Source organism: Xenopus tropicalis, chromosome 9 (genome assembly GCF_000004195.4).
Source record: "Xenopus tropicalis strain Nigerian chromosome 9, UCB_Xtro_10.0, whole genome shotgun sequence".
NCBI lineage: Eukaryota > Metazoa > Chordata > Amphibia > Anura > Pipidae > Xenopus > Xenopus tropicalis.
Genome location: NC_030685.2, coordinates 40,339,748 through 40,361,550, shown reverse-complemented (window position 1 = coordinate 40,361,550; position 21,803 = coordinate 40,339,748). Strand labels below are relative to the sequence as shown.

The 21,803-nt window shown below is 41.1% G+C and overlaps 3 protein-coding genes across 6 annotated transcripts in view; 2 read left to right on the top strand and 1 right to left on the bottom strand.

Moving 5' to 3' along the window:
* Window positions 1–3,765: 3,765 nt before the first annotated feature.
* hbg1 (hemoglobin subunit gamma 1) lies at window positions 3,766–5,279 on the top strand. The gene is made up of 3 exons (NM_203528.2): window positions 3,766–3,906; window positions 4,091–4,313; window positions 5,083–5,279. The coding sequence occupies exons 1-3, from the start codon at window positions 3,815–3,817 to the stop codon at window positions 5,209–5,211; spliced, it is 444 nt and encodes a 147-aa protein (NP_988859.1). The 5' UTR covers window positions 3,766–3,814; the 3' UTR covers window positions 5,212–5,279.
* A 2,941-nt stretch (window positions 5,280–8,220) lies between these two features.
* On the bottom strand, window positions 8,221–19,151 carry polr3k (polymerase (RNA) III (DNA directed) polypeptide K, 12.3 kDa). Its single transcript, NM_001016313.2, is given in 3 exon segments — window positions 8,221–9,039; window positions 12,806–12,893; window positions 19,007–19,151. Coding segments are annotated over 3 exon segments (327 nt in total). The 5' UTR covers window positions 19,118–19,151; the 3' UTR covers window positions 8,221–8,911.
* The window catches only part of snrnp25 (small nuclear ribonucleoprotein, U11/U12 25kDa subunit), a 26,948-nt gene continuing 20,273 nt past the window's right edge, over window positions 15,129–21,803 (top strand). Inside the window, exon 1 of one of the 4 annotated variants that reach the window (XM_012970436.2) lies at window positions 15,129–15,151. Coding sequence is in view for 1 of the 4 variants with exons in the window: in XM_012970435.3 (XP_012825889.1) it covers window positions 19,321–19,341 (21 nt within the window). In the remaining 3 variants the exon portion in view is untranslated. 4 annotated transcript variants of the gene reach the window in all.

Here is a 21,803-nt window from a genome sequence, read left to right as displayed (position 1 = left end):
GTTCTAAGTATCTATATAGATCAGACACCAGGATTTGGGTCACATAACCTTTGTTCATAGGATAGCATTGTGGTGGTTATTGTCTGAGTGCCGAATTGTGACATAAACACATGGCACGGTTGAAGGTATCTGTAGAATACAATAGATGTCTGGTTTAGTTTCTCCTTTAGTTGGTCGAGGATTGGGAACGTGCCCTCGTTTAAAAGGTTCTTGCAAATGTTGGACACCAAGCTTAGGCCAGTAGTGATAATCTGTGAGGTGTAAAAGGTTTTAAAAGTTTCAGTTTCTCCATAGCGAACAGTAAAATAATATTTAATTCATAGTTATAGATTGTGTTTGTTACCCCACTTGTTTAACAAAGGTGCTGCCAATACAAGGGCTCAGAACCCTCCTATATATAGCAAGAATAGGTGCAAGCACTAAATATATTACACAATGTTGTCAATTAGAGTTTACACCTGTAATGAAAGTCCTCATCCAGGACCCATACAATTGCTTTGTGCTAAATAGCCCCTTCCTGAATGTAGACACAGCAGCGGGCAGTTTGTGTATTGACACTGGAAGATGATGGCCACTGCCACAGTTACAATTACATCTGTGCTGTCAGTTAAAGAACAAAAGCTGCTCACTATACAGGCAGGGGGACTCTGCAAGCTTTCAAGCAAAACACAGCTTTTTTGGTGCAAAAATGTAAGTTATCAAAACAATATAACACAAATATACTACACTATGTACCTAATGCCTGAACTGTATTCACAAACATCAGTTCTATTTTATAATTATTGTCAATGTCCTTCAATTATGTAATAGTGGTATACATTTTCAAATGCAGCAGAAGATTATTTCGAATTATTAGTAAAATTTGTATGTGCAATATTGTTTTTTTAAATACCAGACTAGTTATACACATTTTAAAGGAAAATATCAATTGCAACATGAAAACCTTATCAATTTTTCCAGTTTGGGCGTTTTTTGATCTATTTTTCAGGTTTTGGGTGTGTGGTATCCTTAGGCGCCCTTCCAAGTCACCATGGCTAAAGGCCAGATCTCTGAAAGACATCAAAGGCACATTAACCTTTTCTTTGCCAGAGCATGCCTGTACTAGGCACCAACTAATATCATAACAAAACCATAACTACAAACTACCTATATGTTCTTGAAGTGAAAACATCTGGCGAAACATCTTCAAGAAAAACACAGCAAGTCCAGTTGATTTGACTTATTACTACAGATATACCATACCGGGGATGAATGAGAATTCATCCCTGGTATGGTATATCTGTAGTAATAAGTCAAATCAACTGGACTTACTGTGTTTTTCTTGAAGACGTTTCACCAGTCATCCATCTGGCTTTCTCAATTTAGAATGAATATAAATAAAAGTACAAAAAGTAAGCAGAGGCATTTTTCCTAAAAGCCAGTTGGATGACTGGCAAAACATCTTCAAGAAAAAAACAGCAAGTTCAGTTGATGTGACTTATTATTACAAATATACCCATGACCTGGATGAATGAGAATCTTCACAAACTTATTGTGACTCATTTTGGGGAGAAAACCTTCAAACCTGTACGGGAATATGAGAAAACAGCAAGAAAACTGGCACACTATAGAAACCACCTGCGCTTCAACCTCAGATGTTGACAACATGGGCTCATACCATGCAGCATACATCTCCATTCTGAATTCAGAAAGCCAGTTGGATGACTGGTGAAATGTCTTCACCAAAAACACAGCAAGTCCAGTTGATTTGAATTATTACTACAGATATACAAACTACCTAGGCTATAATATGTGCAAAAAAATTATATAGACAGTAGAATAATGTTCAATTTTTTTAAAAAGGTTTTTATTTTATTTTCATAACAACATAAATAACAATACAGTGAAGTATATAGTGCTATGACCACAGAAAAGAAATAGTACATAACAGTGGAAAAGTTAGTGATATCTGCATTAGTACAACAGGTAGGTGGGCTTCAATCAAGCATAGCATAGACATTACTGGTCAGGGTATTACATTGTCAGGGGGCCCAATAGTCCATGGGTCCTGTGCGTATATCAAGGGATTTGCCTCAGGCTGAACCTCTATCCAGGGTTCCCACACATCAAATTTATTGGGGCAACCCCTGGCAAGATACATTAATTTAATGAGTGGGAGTCTAGGTGTTAACAAGTTGCATCCATTGCTGGATAGTGGTATGGGGCTCATCCATTTTATTGCCACCACCTTTTTAGCATAAAAATACAGCAATCTTAGAGTTATGGTTTTATTCAAAGGCACCAGGTCGCCAATTAAGCCTATTAAACACACCTCTGGAGACAAAATCCCCGGTTAGAGAACTTGATCGTTTCAGTAATCATATGTGTCCTGTAATCAAGTATTATAGGACAGGCCCATATTAGGTGAAAGAATCCAACATCTGTTGTTTGACATTTGGGGCAGGAGGCATTTTGATTTTTCCCCATTGCCTCAGTCTCAGGGAAGTAATGTATGTCCTATGGATTATTTTGAACTGAATCATTTTATATTTGGTAGAGATCAGAAAGCTATATAAATCATTTTTTAAATCTGCCCATTTATCATCATCTAGTTGTGGGATATCACTTTCCCATTTAAGTTTTGCTGATTCAAATGGTGCATTAAGGGCTGTTCTAAGTACCTATACAGATCAGACACCAGGATTTGGGTCACATAACCTTTGTTCATAGGATAGCATTGTGGTGGTTATTGTCTGAGTGCCGATTTGTGACATAAACACATGGCACGGTTGAAGGTATCTGTAGAATACAAAAGATGTCTGGTTTAGTTTCTCCTTTAGTTGGTCGAGGATTGGGAACGTGCCCTTGTTTAAGAGGTTCTTGCAAATGTTGGACACCAAGCTTAGGCCAGTAGTGATAATCTGTGAGGTGTAAAAGGTTTTCAAAGTTTCAGTTTCTCCATAGCGAACAGTAAAATAATATTTAATTCATAGTTATAGATTGTGTTTGTTACCCCATATGTTTTTTTCTACTCAAAAGCATTTAATGGCTTGGTTTTCAAATCCAGAGTCGCTGTGGAAATGTTTTCAAAGCTCAAGTGCAATTTTAAAAACTACAACTATACACACATTATTTTATATCTAGGTCTATGCAAACCAGATGATAAACCACAGGAATAGACCTTCATTTATAGAATTTTATACAAAAATTTACCTTTTTTCAACAACCTCATATATGACTAGTGTTAATCCAAATTACAATGCTAGTCTCCAAAGTAAAGACTTTGTAATTTACACACAGTTCACCATAACAATATTAAACAAGTTGGAAACAATAAGTGCAATAAACCAAATCATCTGTCTTAATTTACTGTATATGGAAAAGACTGGAGCAGAACTAATTGAACAGGGGAATAGAACCATTTGATTAATAAAATAACAGTAATTACATTTCCATGCTGAAATTTCCATGTAAAAAATGATTGCTATATGAAATCTTTTAATTATTTTAAGTAATACTTTAAATGTATAGACAAACATGAAAAAGGTTTATATATATATATATATATATATTACATTCTAAATTTTTATTTGCAAATTTATATTTTTTCTAATTATTTTGGCTTTGATATAATAAAAAAAGGCATCTAAAAATGGTGCCAAATGGGAGGGCACACATGGGATGGGCTAATGTAATGTGTGTTTATTGTAGCCAATAAGCATGCAAGAGGAAAAGGGGCAGTGCATCCTCACAGCTACAAAAACTCAGATGAAAGTAGCATTAAAGCACAGGCTCTTTTTTTGCAGAAGCTTAAAATAAACGCTCAGCTTTGACCATGGTTAATCTGACAGCAAAGGAACGCCAGCTCATCACTGGCACCTGGAGCAAAATATGTGCAAAGACCTTGGGAAAACAGGCCCTTGGCAGGTAAGTGTATAAACAAATATAGACATATTTCTTTCACTCTGTTATCTTTTTATTAAAATCTTTAAAAAATGTGTGTTTCTAAAACATTAATTTTCATCATATATTTGTAATTCATCCTTCATGTGTCTTTCTTTATTAAGTCCTGGGTCCATTTCATTTATCGTTTTTTTTTTTACCCATTCAGTATGCTGTATACTTATCCTTGGACCCAAAGATACTTTAGTAGTTTTGGGAACCTCAGCAGTATCGAAGCCATCTTCCACAATGCAGCTGTGGCTACTCATGGTGAAAAGGTGTTGACATCTATTGGAGAGGCCATCAAACACATGGATGACATAAAGGGATATTATGCTCAGCTGAGCAAGTACCACTCAGAAACCCTACATGTGGATCCATACAATTTCAAGGTAAAATAATCCCAACTCAGTTTATTAGAAACTACCGTACCTGTCCTAAATAAGTCCTTTTAATTATAGGTATAATATTTATAAAGACTGAAAATTTCACTTTCACTTTTTTATCCACATTAAGTTTCTATCTCATAAAGCTTGCAGTGTAAGTTTTGGTAAATCAGGCCCAAGAGAATCAAACAATATACTGTAAAGATCAAGCAGCTGACATACTCAGCAGCATACTTAGTGTCACTCTTATGCCAAGTAAATCTGGTTTTCACTGAAATATTATCATTAAAGAACAAAAATCAATAGGGGGCATGTAATAATGTATGCAACATTTGCTAAATATCTAGTCACCTAGACCAACAAATAAGCATTTACTGGTCACCAATTTAAAAGCAAATGTCTTATTGGTTGCTATGGACTCCTGCATCCAGACCTTTTATTACATATGGGTGCATGTTGTAACTTTGTTAGTAAAGTTCATGCATGTTTGTCTTATAATAATAATAATAGCAGCAGCAATGCCATTGTAAATCAATGAATACAACAGGGTTGAATATGTACACTTACTGCATAAAAACCACTGATACTGACAGAGTATAGCAATAATATAATAATTATCATTTGCACTATAAGGAGTGTTTATTCATAATAATAGATCCTAGCGTTACTGTGTTGTGTGAATGTGATAGGACACTTAGATTGTAACATCTACTGCAGCAGGTGAATGGTTAATAATTTCTCTAAGCACTTTGTAACAGTGTTTTTTTATTACCAGCGCTTCTGTAGCTGCACGATTATTTCCATGGCTCAAACCCTCCAAGAAGACTTTACACCTGAGCTACAGGCTGCTTTCGAAAAGCTGTTTGCTGCAATTGCTGATGCCCTTGGCAAGGGTTACCACTAAACCAACCTCAAGAACATGTGACTGGAGTCTCTTAGCTACACAGAAACAAAATCTCGTTTTTTTTCAAAATGTAGCAATTCATGCCTGCTCCAAATAAAAGAAAGTTTCCTCCATATTGTAGCACTGTCTATTTCATTAATTGTTTTCTAAAAAATATACCTAGATTAATAACTATTAAAATATGGTAATGTATACATAATGCTTTATATTATTCCCGTAGCCCATTCCTGCTCTATATAAAGACTGCTGTTGTTCAGATGGAGGCCCAAGAGACCTGGAAGTAGGAGTTACAGTTGGCCTGAGGATGGGGGGTAGGCGACTCTCTAGTTAGCAGGGCCCCCCACGCAACCATTGCTGTGATTCCCGTAGCCCATTCCTGCTCTATATAAAGACTGCTGTTGTTCAGATGGAGGCCCAAGAGACCTGGAAGTAGGAGTTACAGTTGGCCTGAGGGTGGGGGGTAGGCGACTCTCTAGTTAGCAGGGCCCCCCACGCAACCTTCCTTTCTTTTTTCAAACCAGGCCTTTATCATGCATCCAGCCCATGATATCCTATACACACAAACCTTCCAGTTGATTATACTTGTCTATAATCCTACAGTCTTAATACGTAAACTTGTAAGCACATGACCATTTCTGTTTTCTGGTGAAACAAAAACAGTGGCACTGCCTTGAAGGGGATTCTAGATATAAACTTGCATTATTTGTTGAACAGGGTGCTCAGTTTTAAAATGGTTATATGTATATATCGTGTCATGCTGACTGCCTATACACGTAATTTTTAGGGGAAATTAGCTATGGCAGGCAGGTAAGCAAAGGATTTGGAGCATAGAGACAGGGACGCCACTTCTTCAAGAAAAAACACAGGTTTATTTAGGGCCAATTCTTCCCAACATAAACGTAAGACATTCATGGTTATGATTTGTCCCTTTTTCAGGGCTCTCACCTTCCAGGGTAACTTCCACACTCTGGAACCTTTACAGGGTTTCACACCATCCCCAGTGACTTTCTCACATCCATGGTGACTCACAGTTGTGAACACTTAGGCTTCACGTTAAGCCTTGCTGACACCTCTCAGCACTTATCCACTGGGTCCCGACTCCCCCAGCTCCTCGGGGAATTCCTAACACAGGCAGGCAGGCTTCCGGCCCTGTGCCCCGCTCTGAGAGTGACCTACTCTGAGTCAAGAACCAACTTCAACTCAACCTACTATGTAATCCCGCAGCCCTTTTATTTGCTGCTCACCTGCAGCCTAATCGTGCAGCTACCTACAGCTGGCCAACTGAAAATGTTAACTGGAGTTCGGAATGGAAGGCCTTTCCTGCTCTCCCTCCATTCACTCAAGGGACCTATTAATTTAGCTTTTCCTAATTTAGTAATTTAAACATAGCATTACCTGCTGCAAAGCCAGGCATTTTACCTGTTGCTACTTGTATCTCACCTTTAACACTGGTGGAAAAAACACCAAATAATGATCTTATTCACTGCATCTCTCACAATAAAAAATGCAAGGAAAATTTCATCAAAAGAAGATACTTATTTTATTTAGATCGAAATAAAATAAGTCTCTTCTTTTGTTGAAATTTTCCTGGTGTGCATCAGCATTTTTTACATATTGATATTGTCTTTCTGATTTGCACCCAGGTTGTAATCCCTATAAGTGTGTGCCTCAGCCTTTTTCTAGATTATATATATATATAGGATCTGTTATCCGGAAACCCGTTATCCAATTATACATTACAGGAAGGCGATCTCCCATAGACTCCATTACAAGCAAATAATTCTAATTTTTAAAAATGATTTCCTTTTTCTCTGTAATTATAAAACAGCAGCTTGTATTTGATCCCAACTAAGATATAATTAATCCTTATTGGAAGCAAAACAATCCTATTGAGTTTATTTAATATTTAAATAATCTTTTAGTAGACTTAAGGTATGGAGATCCAAATTATGGAAAGATCCCTTATCCGTTAAACACCAGGTCCCGTGCATTCTGGATAATGGGTCCCATACCTGTATTTGTCATTTCTTTACTTCCTTCAGTTTTATTTTTGACTTGCTGCCCGTGTGGCTTTTAGAGTTGCTACCTGGCCAGTATGTCAACGGCCATTGCTGGCAAGATACCATCCAGGGCCAACTGCTGGTAAATTTGTAATAACTCGTCCCGCGCCCAAGTCTGCCTCCTATCCCCCCCCTCCCAGCTCACTTTCAAGCCCACCTTACTTACTATTTTCTGGCCATCTCCCTTCAACATGAAAAACACTGATGGGTTAATCTCCTGCTGCTTCCCAGCCTGGTCAGAAGAAATGGTTATCTTTCAAATCCATAATGCCCACCCCTTCCTGGCTTGCAGTAGTCTTTTCTTCTGCCCCAGCCTGGATAGCTCTAGGAGATTATCCTTTCGTGTTATTTTGCGCAAGAGGAATTATTTTTTGTTTTACTCCGCCTGTAGCCGCTATCCGATGCGGCAACGGCATCGCCTGGAAAGGGACCCCGTGTGACCAGGGTATCATTGCTGCACTTGCAGCTCCTGCTGGGCTATGCTCTTCTGGTTTGAGGTTTGGTGTGATGACATCATTCTCCGTCGATCTCCTCTAGCATTTAAAAGTCTCTGGCGCTGGCCTGCACTTGGCCCTGTTGCTGCTGCAAGTGCTCTGTTATGGATCCAGCTGCCTCTAAAAGAGCCGCTCCCAAAGCTGTGATGCAAGTACAAATTTATGCCTTATACACTATGAAAAGAATCCCCAGTAATTAGGCACTTATGTCCTAACTTTACTCTTCCAGTGCTTCTGCTCCTTCAGAAGAGCCAAGCAGGATCCATTTACATTTTCGCTGGTGGGATGGCAGATTAGTCACCCGCGAAAAGGGAGATTTGTCGCGGGCGACTAATCTCCCCGTGTGGCAGAGCCCTAAGACACACCAATATTGCAACTAAAAATACATTTGTTGGTTCAAGAATAAAATATTAAATGGCAGAGTAAATAATTTGATGAGAAATCAGATAGACCTATACATATTAATAACTAAGTTTAATAAGTACCAAATTAAAACAACGGTGGGCAGGTGCACATTCATCCTTGCGGGTCTGTAGCTGTGGCAACAAAGACCAAGCTTGAAATCACAACTTTTCGGCATTCCAAGTGCCAATTATATTCTATTTTCAATGCAAATGACAGATGCGCCTCTGAGTGCACAATAAGTATGCCCTAATTTGCAATATAATTTGACAAGTACAATATAGCGTTTCCCTTAAACACATAAGTCAATTTGAGTAAAGTAATTATCTTCAAACAAAAAGCAATATAATCTACACTAACCTAAGCTTTCCTTGTGCTTATTATCAGGATGCTTACTGTAATGCTACTTCTGAACAGAAAAAAAAAATAGCAGCTAAACCAGATTAATCTCAGAACACCTTTCCAAAGAGAAGTTAATTTTGTGAGACAGTATTGCTGCAGTACAACATAACTTTTTCTGAAATCTGTAACAATGAAATTACATAAAATATAATTCATAAAACAGCAGGACAAAACCAGTATAAACATACTGATTTTGTCCTGCTGTTTTATGAAGCATAAACATAGAAAAATTCAAGCTGTATAAATATTCAGTTGAGAAGGCAGCAGTTAAACAAATGTACCAATACAAAAGTTTTAGAGCAAAAAAAACAGTTATATATATTCTTTATATGCAAACCAAAGTTAATCTCTCCATCTGTGCCCACACTGTATATTACAACACTTATAAAAAGTTGTCATGGGTTCGTCAGCTGATCTTGTCTGGATCTGCATAAAATAGGCCCGTGGATGTTCACATTTGGGACATGTTTCTGAAAAATAAACAACCACAGAAATAAAAACATATTTACAGGCCAAGTCTGCATTTCAAATATAAAAGTACAATGTAATGTCTTTGGTAAACTGCAGAGCATTTAAGAGAATGCAGATTTCAATGCAGATTCTCATTTCTAACCAAGGTCATTACTAAAAAATTTTTTGTAACTAAATAAAATATTCAGCTCCACAAATCAGTTAACAATTTAATTAAAGTCATGCTGATAAAATACAGGTATGGCTGGACTAAAACTCCACAGAGTAGAGTACTTTGTGTAAGGGAGTATTATAGCATCTCAGTGACTTGGCAGCAGCTGGTCCAAATGCGGTTTCATAGGTAAAATAATATTACCAAAAGGGTTTTCATTTTTAAAAGGAGAAGGAAAGGTAACAACTAAGTAAGCTTTATCAGAAAGATCTATGTAAATACAGCCATAAGCACTCACAGAAACGCTGCATTGACTTCTCTATCAAAAGATACAGGATTTGTTGTCTCTCTGATTTTCCTGTGCCAGAGACACGCATCTCTCTCCTGCTCCCCACTCCCTCCCCACCCTTAGGAATGTGGATCTGAGTCAATCAACAGGAAGCTTCCCGTTAGTCTTAATAACTGAGCAGGTACCCCGGTCTTGATCTTGGTGCAGGAGCGGGGTTTTTTTTTCCTATGATCATCTGAACAGGAGAAATATGGGGAGACTTAAAGGAAAACGAAAGTCAAAGTCACTTGGGGGTGCCAAAATGTTAGGCACCCCCAAGTGACTTTGACCACCTACCTTTTACCCCGGGCTGGTGCCCCTGTGAGGAGGGAACAGCACCAGCCCGGGGTAGCTGCCGGCGCTTCCTTCCTTCTGATTCGCTGCGCGCGCATGCGCAGTAGAGTGAAAAGCCGAACTTAAACATTAAAGTCGGCTTTTCACTCTACTGCGCATGCGCCCACCGCTGGCATTCAGGAAAAGGAAGCCAGGAAGAAGGAAGCAATCCGCTCCAGGTGCCCCGGGCTGGTGCTGTTTTCTCCTAATAGGGGCACCAGCCCGGGGTACGAGGTAAGCGGTTAAAGTCACTTGGGGGTGCCTAACATTTTGGCACCCCCAAGTGACTGACTTTCGTTTCCCTTTAAGGGCACTATTGAGAGAACTGAAGGTATGCCTGCAGCTTAAGATTAACTCTTTATTAGCATTTCCTTCTCCTTTAAAAAGATAAATCTGGTAAAAACTTAAATGACTTTTAAATGGGACATCGCTATGTTTTACCCACAACTCAGCATTTTTCCATAATTCCAGCATCATTGTGGTCACCAGGAGGGGAAAAAATTGGCACAATTGCACTTCACTTCAACACTTTTGCATGCAATTGCCTGGTTGGTATAAATTCTAACATTTGGTGTGAATGTGACGTGTGCGCTAGACCTTTAGGTAGAAGTTAGGATGTGCACAGTACATGCAGGATATTCTAGTTTTACTTGAACATGCACTGCAGCCTATAAGAACCTTGCAAATGCAGCACAAATATCATCCCGGTTACTCTGCTCCCAGCAGAGTCACAGTCTTCCTGCACTTGTGGTTAGTGAAGCTGCAGCTCTTCCCTAAACTGTGTACCCAATATCAGCACTTATATTTCCACATCTACTGTTGAACATGCCCTCCGTTCAAAGAGGTAGCTCTTCTAGTATGTCCCCTCTTGCTATCAGCCAAATCTCCTTTCAAATTTAGGTTGAGCAAATTGTGACTAACTCATGACTGGAGAACCACCTCCTTATGTATTTTGTAACTAGGAGGCACTCCAGCTATCAGTGATGGCTGGAGAGCCAAATGCTCACCTGGAATATGTTATTTTGTCATCCTATAGAACAGTGCTGTCCAAACTGGCAGCCCGTGGCCCCCCTCTGTGTGGCCTCCCCCACTTGTCTGGCTGTTGTGACCTCTTACCGTTGTGTAAGCTTTAACCCTTTAAGTGCCACAGGGTGCACTTAAAGGGGGCATAGCGTGCCCTGGGGGGTACATAATGGGGTAAAATGCAAGCTTTGTGACAATTTTCAGAAATGTCATAAAAACCGTTCTATATTTAGCATAGCTTTATAGTTTGGTAGTTTGCAGTAGAAAGATGTATTTACCCATTTTTGTTTTGTCAGAATGTGTACTTTCGGAAAATATATGGTTTTCTAGGGTCTCTGTACTGTTCGGGTCTTATGGCACATAATGCACATGCGGTAGCTTATATTGCAGTGTATAGACTTTGTATGCACTAACTTTCATTTGGGGTCTCTAAATGCCAGATTCATCGGTGATCCTATGCACAGTGGGTATCAAACTGTTCAGTGGACCCTTGGCTTATTTAAGGTGCTTGGAAGTTGAGGTTGTAGATAAAAGATCTCCGGGGCAATTTGTACGTAACTAACTTCCTTTTGGGGTCTCTAAATTCCAGATACTTTAGTAATCCTATGCACAATGGGCATCAAACTGTTCAGTGGACCCTATGCTTTCATATTTAGGATGTGTTTTCTTGGTACTTAATGTTATGTGAGAGATATGATGCTTGAAAGTGGAAGATTTGAGGCAATTTTTTAGAATTTTCATAATTATTTATAGAAACTGCTAAATTCAGTAAAGCATTGCCGTTTGGTACTTAGGAGTTGGAAGACAGTTACCCATTTCGGATTCATCAGAATGTGTACTTTTCAAAAATATATGGTTTCCTGGGGTAAACCTAATGTTCCAGGATTTTTGGCTTTGGAATCTAAAGTATGCCGTATTCTGCTGTAATGCTTTGAAAATTTGGTAATTTACTGCTGGAAGTTTTTGATCAGAAATCTCCAAAAAACTATACATATCAGGTATTGGCATGTTCGGGAGACATGAGACTTTTTAAATCAGTTGAATTTTTGTTCATAAAATAAAATATGTTTCTGGTATAAATCCCTATATCATGAAAAACTGCATTTGGAAAGCTCAGGTTCTCCTGAAAAAAAACAGTATATAGTTTACCTACCTAAACTTAACCTCCCCCCCAGTAAATGCCCCTAAAATGAGAGAGCACAAAATCTTATAAAAACGTCTTGCACTAAGGGAAACCGAAATGTGAAATTCTGCTGGCACTTAAAGGGTTAAAAGGTATCAGTACTGAGATTAGCTGACCCCCTGCATGGTTCACACCTTAGATTCAGACTGTAAACCCCTGTATTGTTTATACATGTAATCCATGGTACTGTTCACACCTTTTAATCCCTGCATTGTTCACCCCTCAGGCTTCCACTATAATCCACACATTGTTCACACCTCAGACTGTAGGAGCAGTGCCATCATTGCTACATACAGTCCGCATAGGGCAGGCCGAGTATGGCACACAGGCAGCATAGGGCAGGCCGAGTATGGCACACACAGGCAGCATAGGGCAGGCCGAGTATGGCACACACAGGCAGCATAGGGCAGGCCGAGTATGGCACACACAGGCAGCATAGGGCAGGCCGAGTATGGCACACACAGGCAGCATAGGGCAGGCCGAGTATGGCACACACAGGCAGCATAGGGCAGGCCGAGTATGGCACACACAGGCAGCATAGGGCAGGCCGAGTATGGCACACACAGGCAGCATAGGGCAGGCCGAGTATGGCACACACAGGAAGCATAGAGCAGGCAGAGTATGTGCCATGAATTTTTATTAAAAAAAAAAAAAAGTTATATGTACCCTTGCACACATGCTGCAATAGGTACACTTCAAAACCCCTTCAGTGACAGCATACAGATATAACAAAATGCTATAACTCACCTGCAGTAGAGTCAACATTTTCCCAAGCAGCAGATCCCCCCAGAACATCATCAACTTCCTTAAGTTTAGGATATTTTCTGCTTGTTACCTTGAAGAAAGGCATACATATTTATGTCAGGATGTGTATTACTAAACTTGCAGTACAGGGGGCTAATTTTGAACTGAATCAACTGAAACTAGAAAGGGTCAAGTATAAAGGTGGCCATACAGTGTAAGATTTGCTCATTTGGCGAGACCCGATAGGATCCATAGGAAAAATCAAACCTGCCTGATTGAGATCTGGCCAATTTCAGGCCATAGGTCGGTCGGGGAGACCTGGCAGTGGTGCCCGTACAAAAGCAGATAAGCTGCAGAATCTGTCTCTAACGGACCAATGTCGGCAGCTGAAATTGGCCCTTGTATGGCCATCTTAAGTGAACCAGGTGTGTTTGTAGAATGCTTTTTTTTCTGTGAACAGAGAAATATTATATATATATATCGAACCCAGGGTGGCACTCTGCTTCAGCTCTTAGCTCTGGTGCAAGGTAAATGATTTAAATATCAAAAAAAGACCAGCAACACCGAGTTATATTCCAAAAACAATCAATTGTGTATTAAAAACGCATGAACAGCCAACGTTACGTTTCGGTCCCCATCGGGACCTTTATATATATATATATTACACAGGGATTTTGATTTATATCTTTTCTTGTAATGCTTAATTTTATGTGTATAAATTATGTCAAAGAGAGTAAAACGCAGACGATGGTGGTGTACCTGCTTCCGTGAATGTTGTTGTGTCCCGTCTCAATGGCGACCAGTTACGTCACTTCCATCTTCTTTATATACATGGGGGCACATTTACTAATCCACGAACGTCCGAAAAGCGTCCGACTGCGTTTTTTTCGTAATGATCGGTATTTTGCGATTTTTTCGGAAATTGTTGCGACTTTTTCGTAGCGTTATGACTTGCGCGAATTGTCGCGACTTTTCCGTAGCCTTCGTGCCGAGTACGAAAGTTTCGGATTCATTCAAGCTTCAGTATCGTGACTTTTCTTGGGCCAGGTTGGAGCTGCAGAGTGCCATTGAGTCCTATGGGAGGCTTCCAAAATCATGCTAAGTCTGAAAGTTTTGCCCGCAGTTTACGAGCACTCAATATGAAAAAGTCGCGAAAATTCGCGCAAGTTGTAACGGTTACGAAAAAGTCGCGACAACGAAAAAGTCGTAACTGCTACGAAAAAATCGAAAAAAATACGAAAAAGTCGCAAAATGTTCGTTTTCCAATCGGAATTTTTCCAATTCGGATTCGTGGGTTAGTAAATCAGCCCCATGGTCTTACAAACAAATGTGCTTCTACAATATGGGATGGCCATAATAATGTGCTTGAGAAAGGGGATGTGACTTTCCCGAAACGTTGCACAAACATGGCTATCTGGATGGATAAATACCCATTGTGATGTTTACAAACTGTTATTAGTATTTTGCATTTTTATGACCCTGGTGGTGCCACTGCTGTCTACATAGTATATGTCAGCCAGGGCAGTTTATGCAGTAAAATTACTCTAAAACTGACTCCAGCATCCTGTCTGACCTGGTTCCTCAGTTAGAAGTTAATGCTTTCCTTTGCTTCTTTGTGCAGAGTGAAGCCCCGACCCCACTTCCTGTTTTGGTCTCTCATCAAGAAAAAAAAAAAAACGCTGCTAATGCACAGACTGGCTCCTGCTGCCTCCAGGCATGCCCAGAAGGCTCTCCAGGTCCACTAGAGTAGTGGAACTGAAGAGAAAACTGAACAAGAAGTGGGGGGCGGGGCTTCACTAATGCTGGGACAAAATGCTGGGACAAAGGTAGGTAAGTAGGTAATTCTGGAGGTTGTTTAGAGTAATTTTACTGATAGAAAAAAAAAAAAGGCTTATTCTTTAAGGTATTGTAGGGAGGTAGTGCTGGGTCCCTGCACTTACCCCCCTCCTGCTGCTGTTCCCTGTAGGGGAGCTGGCACTGAGACTTTGTGCTGTGAGCTGCTGCCTAGCAACAAGGTGAACAGCAAGCTCAGGGCTGCCGGAAGTTGCAAAGCAGCCTGGGAGAGGAAGTCAGTGGGAGGAGAGAAAAAGCCCCAGAACTCCAGAAGCTGCACGTGGGCTCAGAGAGAGGAGCAGCACAAGAAGCTGGCCTTTGGAACAGGCTGGTACAGGGAAGGCAGACCCTGTACCTGGAGAGACAGAGATCCTGTGAGGAGTCCTGACTGGAGGAACAAACACCTGCAGGGGAATCCCATCTGAGTAGCTAAAGGGGCTAGTAGTCGCACTGCATGGCTGTGAGTGCTGGACTCGCCTGAAGATTCTGTGTGAATCACCCAAAGAGATTCCTGGAGTGAGTATCATTAAAGTGAAAGTAATAAAGGAGCGCTTGAAGATTTAAACTATATAAACTGTTTCTTTTGGGACTGAGCTAAAGGACTGTACATAGTTAGTGAGACAGCTTGCGCTGGCAAAGCTAGTTAGTAAGGCCCTTATTGCCACTTGGATAGGAGTGTTATCTGTATTAGTTTCCCCTTTATTTCAGATAAAAGTTATTTCGTTTATCAAGTACTGTGTGTGCATTATTATTGTTCCTAGTGGGGCCACCCGTAGGTGCACTCCCGTATCCCACTAGGTGGAGGCACTGCGCTAATAAGTACCAGGTACCCAGTCTCTCCCAATACCACTGCGGAGTGATTCAGGTTAGTCCCGTGCCATCAGGTAAGCGCCACTCGTGGTGTGTAACACTGTCAAAAGTGCCAGAAGTGGGGAAGATAGACATTTTGGAGGCACTGCTGAGATTCGCTGGGACCTGGTTGCACAGAAAGTGAAGCAAGATGGCGTCATCTACTGAGAGTCCCCAGAGTGTTCTGGACTGGTGCAAGAGTTTGGGCCTAAACCCGAAAAAGACTGCTGTAGTGGGCCCTATGATACCAAAAACAAAAGAGGAATTTATTTACAAGATCCTAGATGCAGATGGATCTATTTATAGACCTAGAGTGGTAGCTTCGCGACGAGACCCAGATGGCATCCTCTTAAATGTGCTTGTGGATAGTCCTGGTGAGATTAACAGAGAAACATGTGCACGTGGTGTGCAGGCGGAAGACCATGGTTACTGGCAAATTGTCTTACCGGATGTCCCTGAGGAGAAGGAACTTAGTGACAGTGAGGATGAAGTGGGAGGTGATCTGGAGAACCCAAATCCCCTGTGCAGTGGCACCCCACAGATACCTGCTGCTGGTCACAGCCCAGTGACTAAAAGACTGTTTGATGTGACACCTGAGACAAAGTTGAAATACACTGCATCATGTGAAAGCTTGAACTCTGCTGGGAGGAGCCGACCTCTAAGTGATGTTGTTGAGGCAGCTCAGCTGGTGGAAGTCTTGGCCCAAGTCGGTGAGAATTGGAGACAGCTGGCATACAATGGAAATTATAAGAGACTAAAAATATTCTCAGGTATGGAACCTACTCCTCCAGGTGAAGAGGCCTTTGAGGCCTGGAGAGATGCTGCTTTGGTTGCTATTACCGATTGGCCTGGCTCTGGCCCTGCTTTATGTCGCAAGATCCAGGAGAGTTTGCGAGGGCCTGCATTGGACCTAATTAAGCTCCAACGAGAGGTGTGCCCACAAGATGGTCCTGAGAAGTTGATAGACGTACTGGAAGATACATATGGACCGGTGGAAGATGAAATTGAAATGTTGTACAAATTTCAGTCTTGCATGCAGAAAGAAAAAGAGAATCTGTCTGAGTACTTGAAGCGACTGCAGCAAATGCTAAAATTACTTGTTTGCCGAAGAATCATTGCTACAGATCGTGTTGATTCTATGAGGCTACAACAGTTATTCAGAGGGGCTTTATCTATGGACCCCACAGCTGTGATGTTGAGATCTTTCTACAGAGGAAAGAAAGAACCAACTTATCAGGAGCTGATCCGTGAGATCCGAAAGGAGGAAGTTAATGTTCTGCGACGAGAGAAGAAAAGACGTGGTTCTGAAAGGACATCCAGTGATTCGCAGAAAGCGGAAGAGATTGCCGAGTTAAAAAAACAGGTTGCTCAGCTCAAGGCTCGTGTGTCCGAAAAGGAAGAGGGGTCAACTATGTCTAGACCCTCTTCATTTCCTAAAGCAGGTGGTGCTCGCGGTGACCCACCAAAGTGCTTCCGTTGTGGCCGGTTGGGCCATATATCCCCACACTGTCCGACGCAACGTGAAAATGCTGCAGCTACAGAAGTTATTTCATATGGCTGTGCTGTGAGGAAGCCACCCCAAAAGAGGTATCGGAAGAGACGTAATCAGGTGAGGTGTTACACCTGTGGTTGGTACGGTCATACTTCCCACACCTGTGACTGGGGACGGAATGAAGACTTCACTGATGTATATGTGACATCTTTCCCATGTGAAGTGAATATTTGTGAAGAGAAATCCTGTGGCACGAGGATGGTCTCTGAGCACTCTGGCACCCCCAATAAAAGTAAGAGACTGGGCCTGGGAATGCGTAGACCTTCAGGCAGGGGAAGTGTCAGGGCAGTTAGTGAGGAAGCTTTCCCCTGTGTATCTCCCCCAAAGGTTAGGGAGAATAAGAATGGTGAGAAAGGGCAAGCGAGGACGTTGCCCATTCAAGCAGGGGGAGAATGTAGGGAGGTAGTGCTGGGTCCCTGCACTTACCCCCCTCCTGCTGCTGTTCCCTGTAGGGGAGCTGGCACTGAGACTTTGTGCTGTGAGCTGCTGCCTAGCAACAAGGTGAACAGCAAGCTCAGGGCTGCCGGAAGTTGCAAAGCAGCCTGGGAGAGGAAGTCAGTGGGAGGAGAGAAAAAGCCCCAGAACTCCAGAAGCTGCACGTGGGCTCAGAGAGAGGAGCAGCACAAGAAGAAGCTGGCCTTTGGAACAGGCTGGTACAGGGAAGGCAGACCCTGTACCTGGAGAGACAGAGATCCTGTGAGGAGTCCTGACTGGAGGAACAAACACCTGCAGGGGAATCCCATCTGAGTAGCTAAAGGGGCTAGTAGTCGCACTGCATGGCTGTGAGTGCTGGACTCGCCTGAAGATTCTGTGTGAATCACCCAAAGAGATTCCTGGAGTGAGTATCATTAAAGTGAAAGTAATAAAGGAGCGCTTGAAGATTTAAACTATATAAACTGTTTCTTTTGGGACTGAGCTAAAGGACTGTACATAGTTAGTGAGACAGCTTGCGCTGGCAAAGCTAGTTAGTAAGGCCCTTATTGCCACTTGGATAGGAGTGTTATCTGTATTAGTTTCCCCTTTATTTCAGATAAAAGTTATTTCGTTTATCAAGTACTGTGTGTGCATTATTATTGTTCCTAGTGGGGCCACCCGTAGGTGCACTCCAGGATCCCACTAGGTGGAGGCACTGCGCTAATAAGTACCAGGTACCCAGTCTCTCCCAATACCACTGCGGAGTGATTCAGGTTTGTCCCGTGCCATCAGGTAAGCGCCACTCGTGGAGTGTAACACTGTCAAAGGTGCCAGAAGTGGTGAAGATAGGGTTACAGTATTTCCCCTTAAAGTTTGTCAAATAAGTATCTAGCGGTCAGAACTCCCTATGTATTAATATATATTCAAATGTATTTATTTAGATATTATTTATGAAAGTGTTAGGACACATTTTATAATATATATTTATGATATTAGTGTGCTTTAGCAAGGTAATGCACTTCCACAGGGGAAGTGATTGTGCTGTGGTGTTCTGGGTATTGTGAATTTAGGGTTAAAAGTGTGCCCTTCTATGATGATTTGTTCCCAGAAGGGTAATAGCCAAAAAGGAAGAAAAGCAAGACCTTGGCCACAAACTAGCAAAAATCAGACAAAAAAAAAAATCACAGGTCATATGCGTATATTCAAATGTTCATTTTGGGGGGTGGGGGTAGCAGGTGTATCTATTTACTATGCATTTTATTTAGTATTTATCATAAAACATAAATGATAAGATCACCTTTTTAACTTTGTAAGTCTATTAAACTTACACAATTTAGAGCTAAAAGCCCCAGCCATTACCAGAATATGTTGTTAGCAATTTATACAGATTCATCCCGCACTTAAAAATCAGCGCATTGTACTGTTGCTAATGTAATGTTATCTGCCAATTAGCAATGCTTGGCATACACAAGGCATAAAAAGGCTTCGTAGCCACCAGGACTACACTTACGCCGCTTAAAACCATATTTCTATCACTTCAGAAGACCTCATTATACCTTGCGATTAACGTTGTGCACATAAGGGCAGGTATTACAGGCAAACCTGTAGCACTTCTGTCCCTCCTCCACGATCAGCACATTCCCACACGTCGGGCAAAATAGCAACATTGCTGCTAACAGATTAGCTCAAACTTCGCATCAACCACTTCATCCTCCAGACGCCAGTACCGCTGCCTAAGCAGAATGATCACCACGCGTTTGCCCTAGCCTCGCATTCACCTACATTACATCTTATTGCGCACGTTTCCGCCCGGTGATGACGTCTTTAATGGGCGCCCTAGAAATCTGCGACAGTTCCATTTGTAACTTGAATGAAACGGTGTGAACTAAAGGTGGGTAGTGGAAATTGCGTTGAAAAACTTAACTCGAAATTCTAAATTTCTACATTTAAGTCCAGCTCCCAAAAACTGATAACACGAGAAGAGCAATTTTTGCAAAGCAAAAGCAGAACTAGAAGTCTTGCAGCCATTTAAGTTGAAAAGGAGAAAAGGCACAGGTTTGGATATCATATAACATATATGCTCTGTAATAAAATGCAGTGGTGGTATATTCGTGTTAATCTGGTATCTGCTGTGTATCCTGTGCCTTTCTCCTTTTTTTATCTTGAAGTGCTTCCTCCATGGCTGCATAGAAGCTTGTTTATATAAACTATTTATATTCTTATTTATATACGGCTGATGCCGCATGGAAACCCGCATGCAGATAATCAGTCCCTCCGCTGACAGCCTCCTACCTTGCCTGCACCAGAAACTATTGGGCTGGCCTGGGTGCAGGCACACATGGCAGATATCAGCAAAGAAACTGTAAATTTAGCATTTTAGAGTGGATATTCATATTGTATGCTTGCACCTGGGCCAACGCAGTGGTTTGACCTGGAAAAGTAGGAGGCTGATGCCCAAGGAACTGATTCTTGGCCTGTGGTTTTTCATGTGCTGAGAATCAACCCCACATGGTATAAGCATTACAGTACTTATGTACGAAGCACTGTACAGCAGAGCATCTAATTGATAGAACCAGGGCCACCATCAGAAATCGCGTTCTTATAGTAAAACGGTGGTGTGTATTTCTTTTTCTCAGGCTTTGACCAGTCTCTCCTATATACAGTCCTCCTGTTCAGTATCTAGTGCACTGTATTAAGTACACCATATTGGAAGAAGAACAGTTGTACTGACCATGGATGTTGTATTCCTCTAATGTGTCTGAAATCTGAATTACAGATGTGTGGGCAGGTTTTGCATTGTTTTTTTGCCACAGGGATAAGTTCCTTTTTTGTTGGGTTGAATTAAGGCACTTCTTGTTATTAGTTGTTTTAGGTTTGGGGGCTGCCTGAATGCCAGAAGTGGTGGGTCTGGGAATATGTTTTGGAGCCTCTCATCCTTTTGAGGTGTACACTGTAGATCCTTGGCTATTTTTCTGAGGGTCTTTTGTTGGGGATCGTATGTGACAACTAGAGGAATTCAATTTATTTCTGTTTTTTGTTTGTATTGTAGAAGTTGACTTCTGGGAATCCTGGTGGCTGTATGGATATATTGATCCACAATCCTTGGGTTGTAGCCCCTGTTAATGAAATCTGCCATGAGTGTTCTTAGGTGGTGGTCCCTTTCAGTAGCATCAGAACATATTCGATTATATCGTAGAGCCTGGCTGTAGATTATGGAGTGTTTAGTGTGGTCAGGGTGAAAGCTATCATAAATTAGATATGATGGTTTATCCGTTGGTACAAAGTATAATAATAAATAGAAATTAATACAAGGTACAGTTGCTTTAAAGGGCACCTATCACCCCTATATTGTTAAGGTGCCCTTAAAAGCAACTGTACCTTGTATTCACTACCAGTTCCCAGTTTATGCATGTGCTCCAGAGCTTTCAACCCCAGGAGATTGTCTACTGGGGAACTATTGCAGTGCACTGCTAATAACCTGTGCGTGTGCTATTTGATGTCATTGCAAATACACACAATATGGGGCCCATTTATCAATGTACGATGGTTTACGATTACAAAAAAATGGTATTTTTTCAAACTTTTAGAACTCTGCGTATTTTCTACGATATTTTCGTTTATTTCTGTGACTTGTTCGTACTTTGTGATAATTTGTACGAAAGTTTCGTAATTCATTCAAGCTTCGGTATCGTGACGTTCCTTTGGCCAGGTTGGAGCTGCAGAGTGCCATTGATTCCTATGGGTGGCTTCCAAAAACATGCACTGAAGGTTCAAAGTCACACAAAGATTTTCGCGCCATTTACGATTGTTTGGATATGAAAATTTCGTAACTTTTGGATCGTACCACGATCTATACCACATTCTGAACATTTCCACACATCAGAAATTATCGTTAAGTATACGAATTTTCGCAAATCGTATTTTAACACAATCTAAATTTGTACATTCATAAATGGGCCCATATGTGTGATATTGCAGAATGCTTACTGAACATCCACAGTGAGCATTAGGGAAATATCAAGTGCTATTGGGATATAGCGAGAGACGGCTCTGGTTCTCCAAGAGGTAGTCTTTAGTTCTCTCTTGAAGGAACAGTAATGCCAAAAATGAAAGTGTATTAAAGTATTTAAACTATAATGTACTGTTACCCTGCACAGGTCAAGTTGTGTATTTGCTAAAGTAATGGTACTATAGCTTATATAAATAAGCTGCTGTGTAGCCATGGGGGCAGCCATTCTACCTGGAAAAAAAGAGAAAAGGCACAGGTTACATAGTTACATAGAGTTGAAAAAAGACCAGAGTCCATCAAGTTCAACCCATCCAAGTAAACCCAGCACACACAACCCACACCTA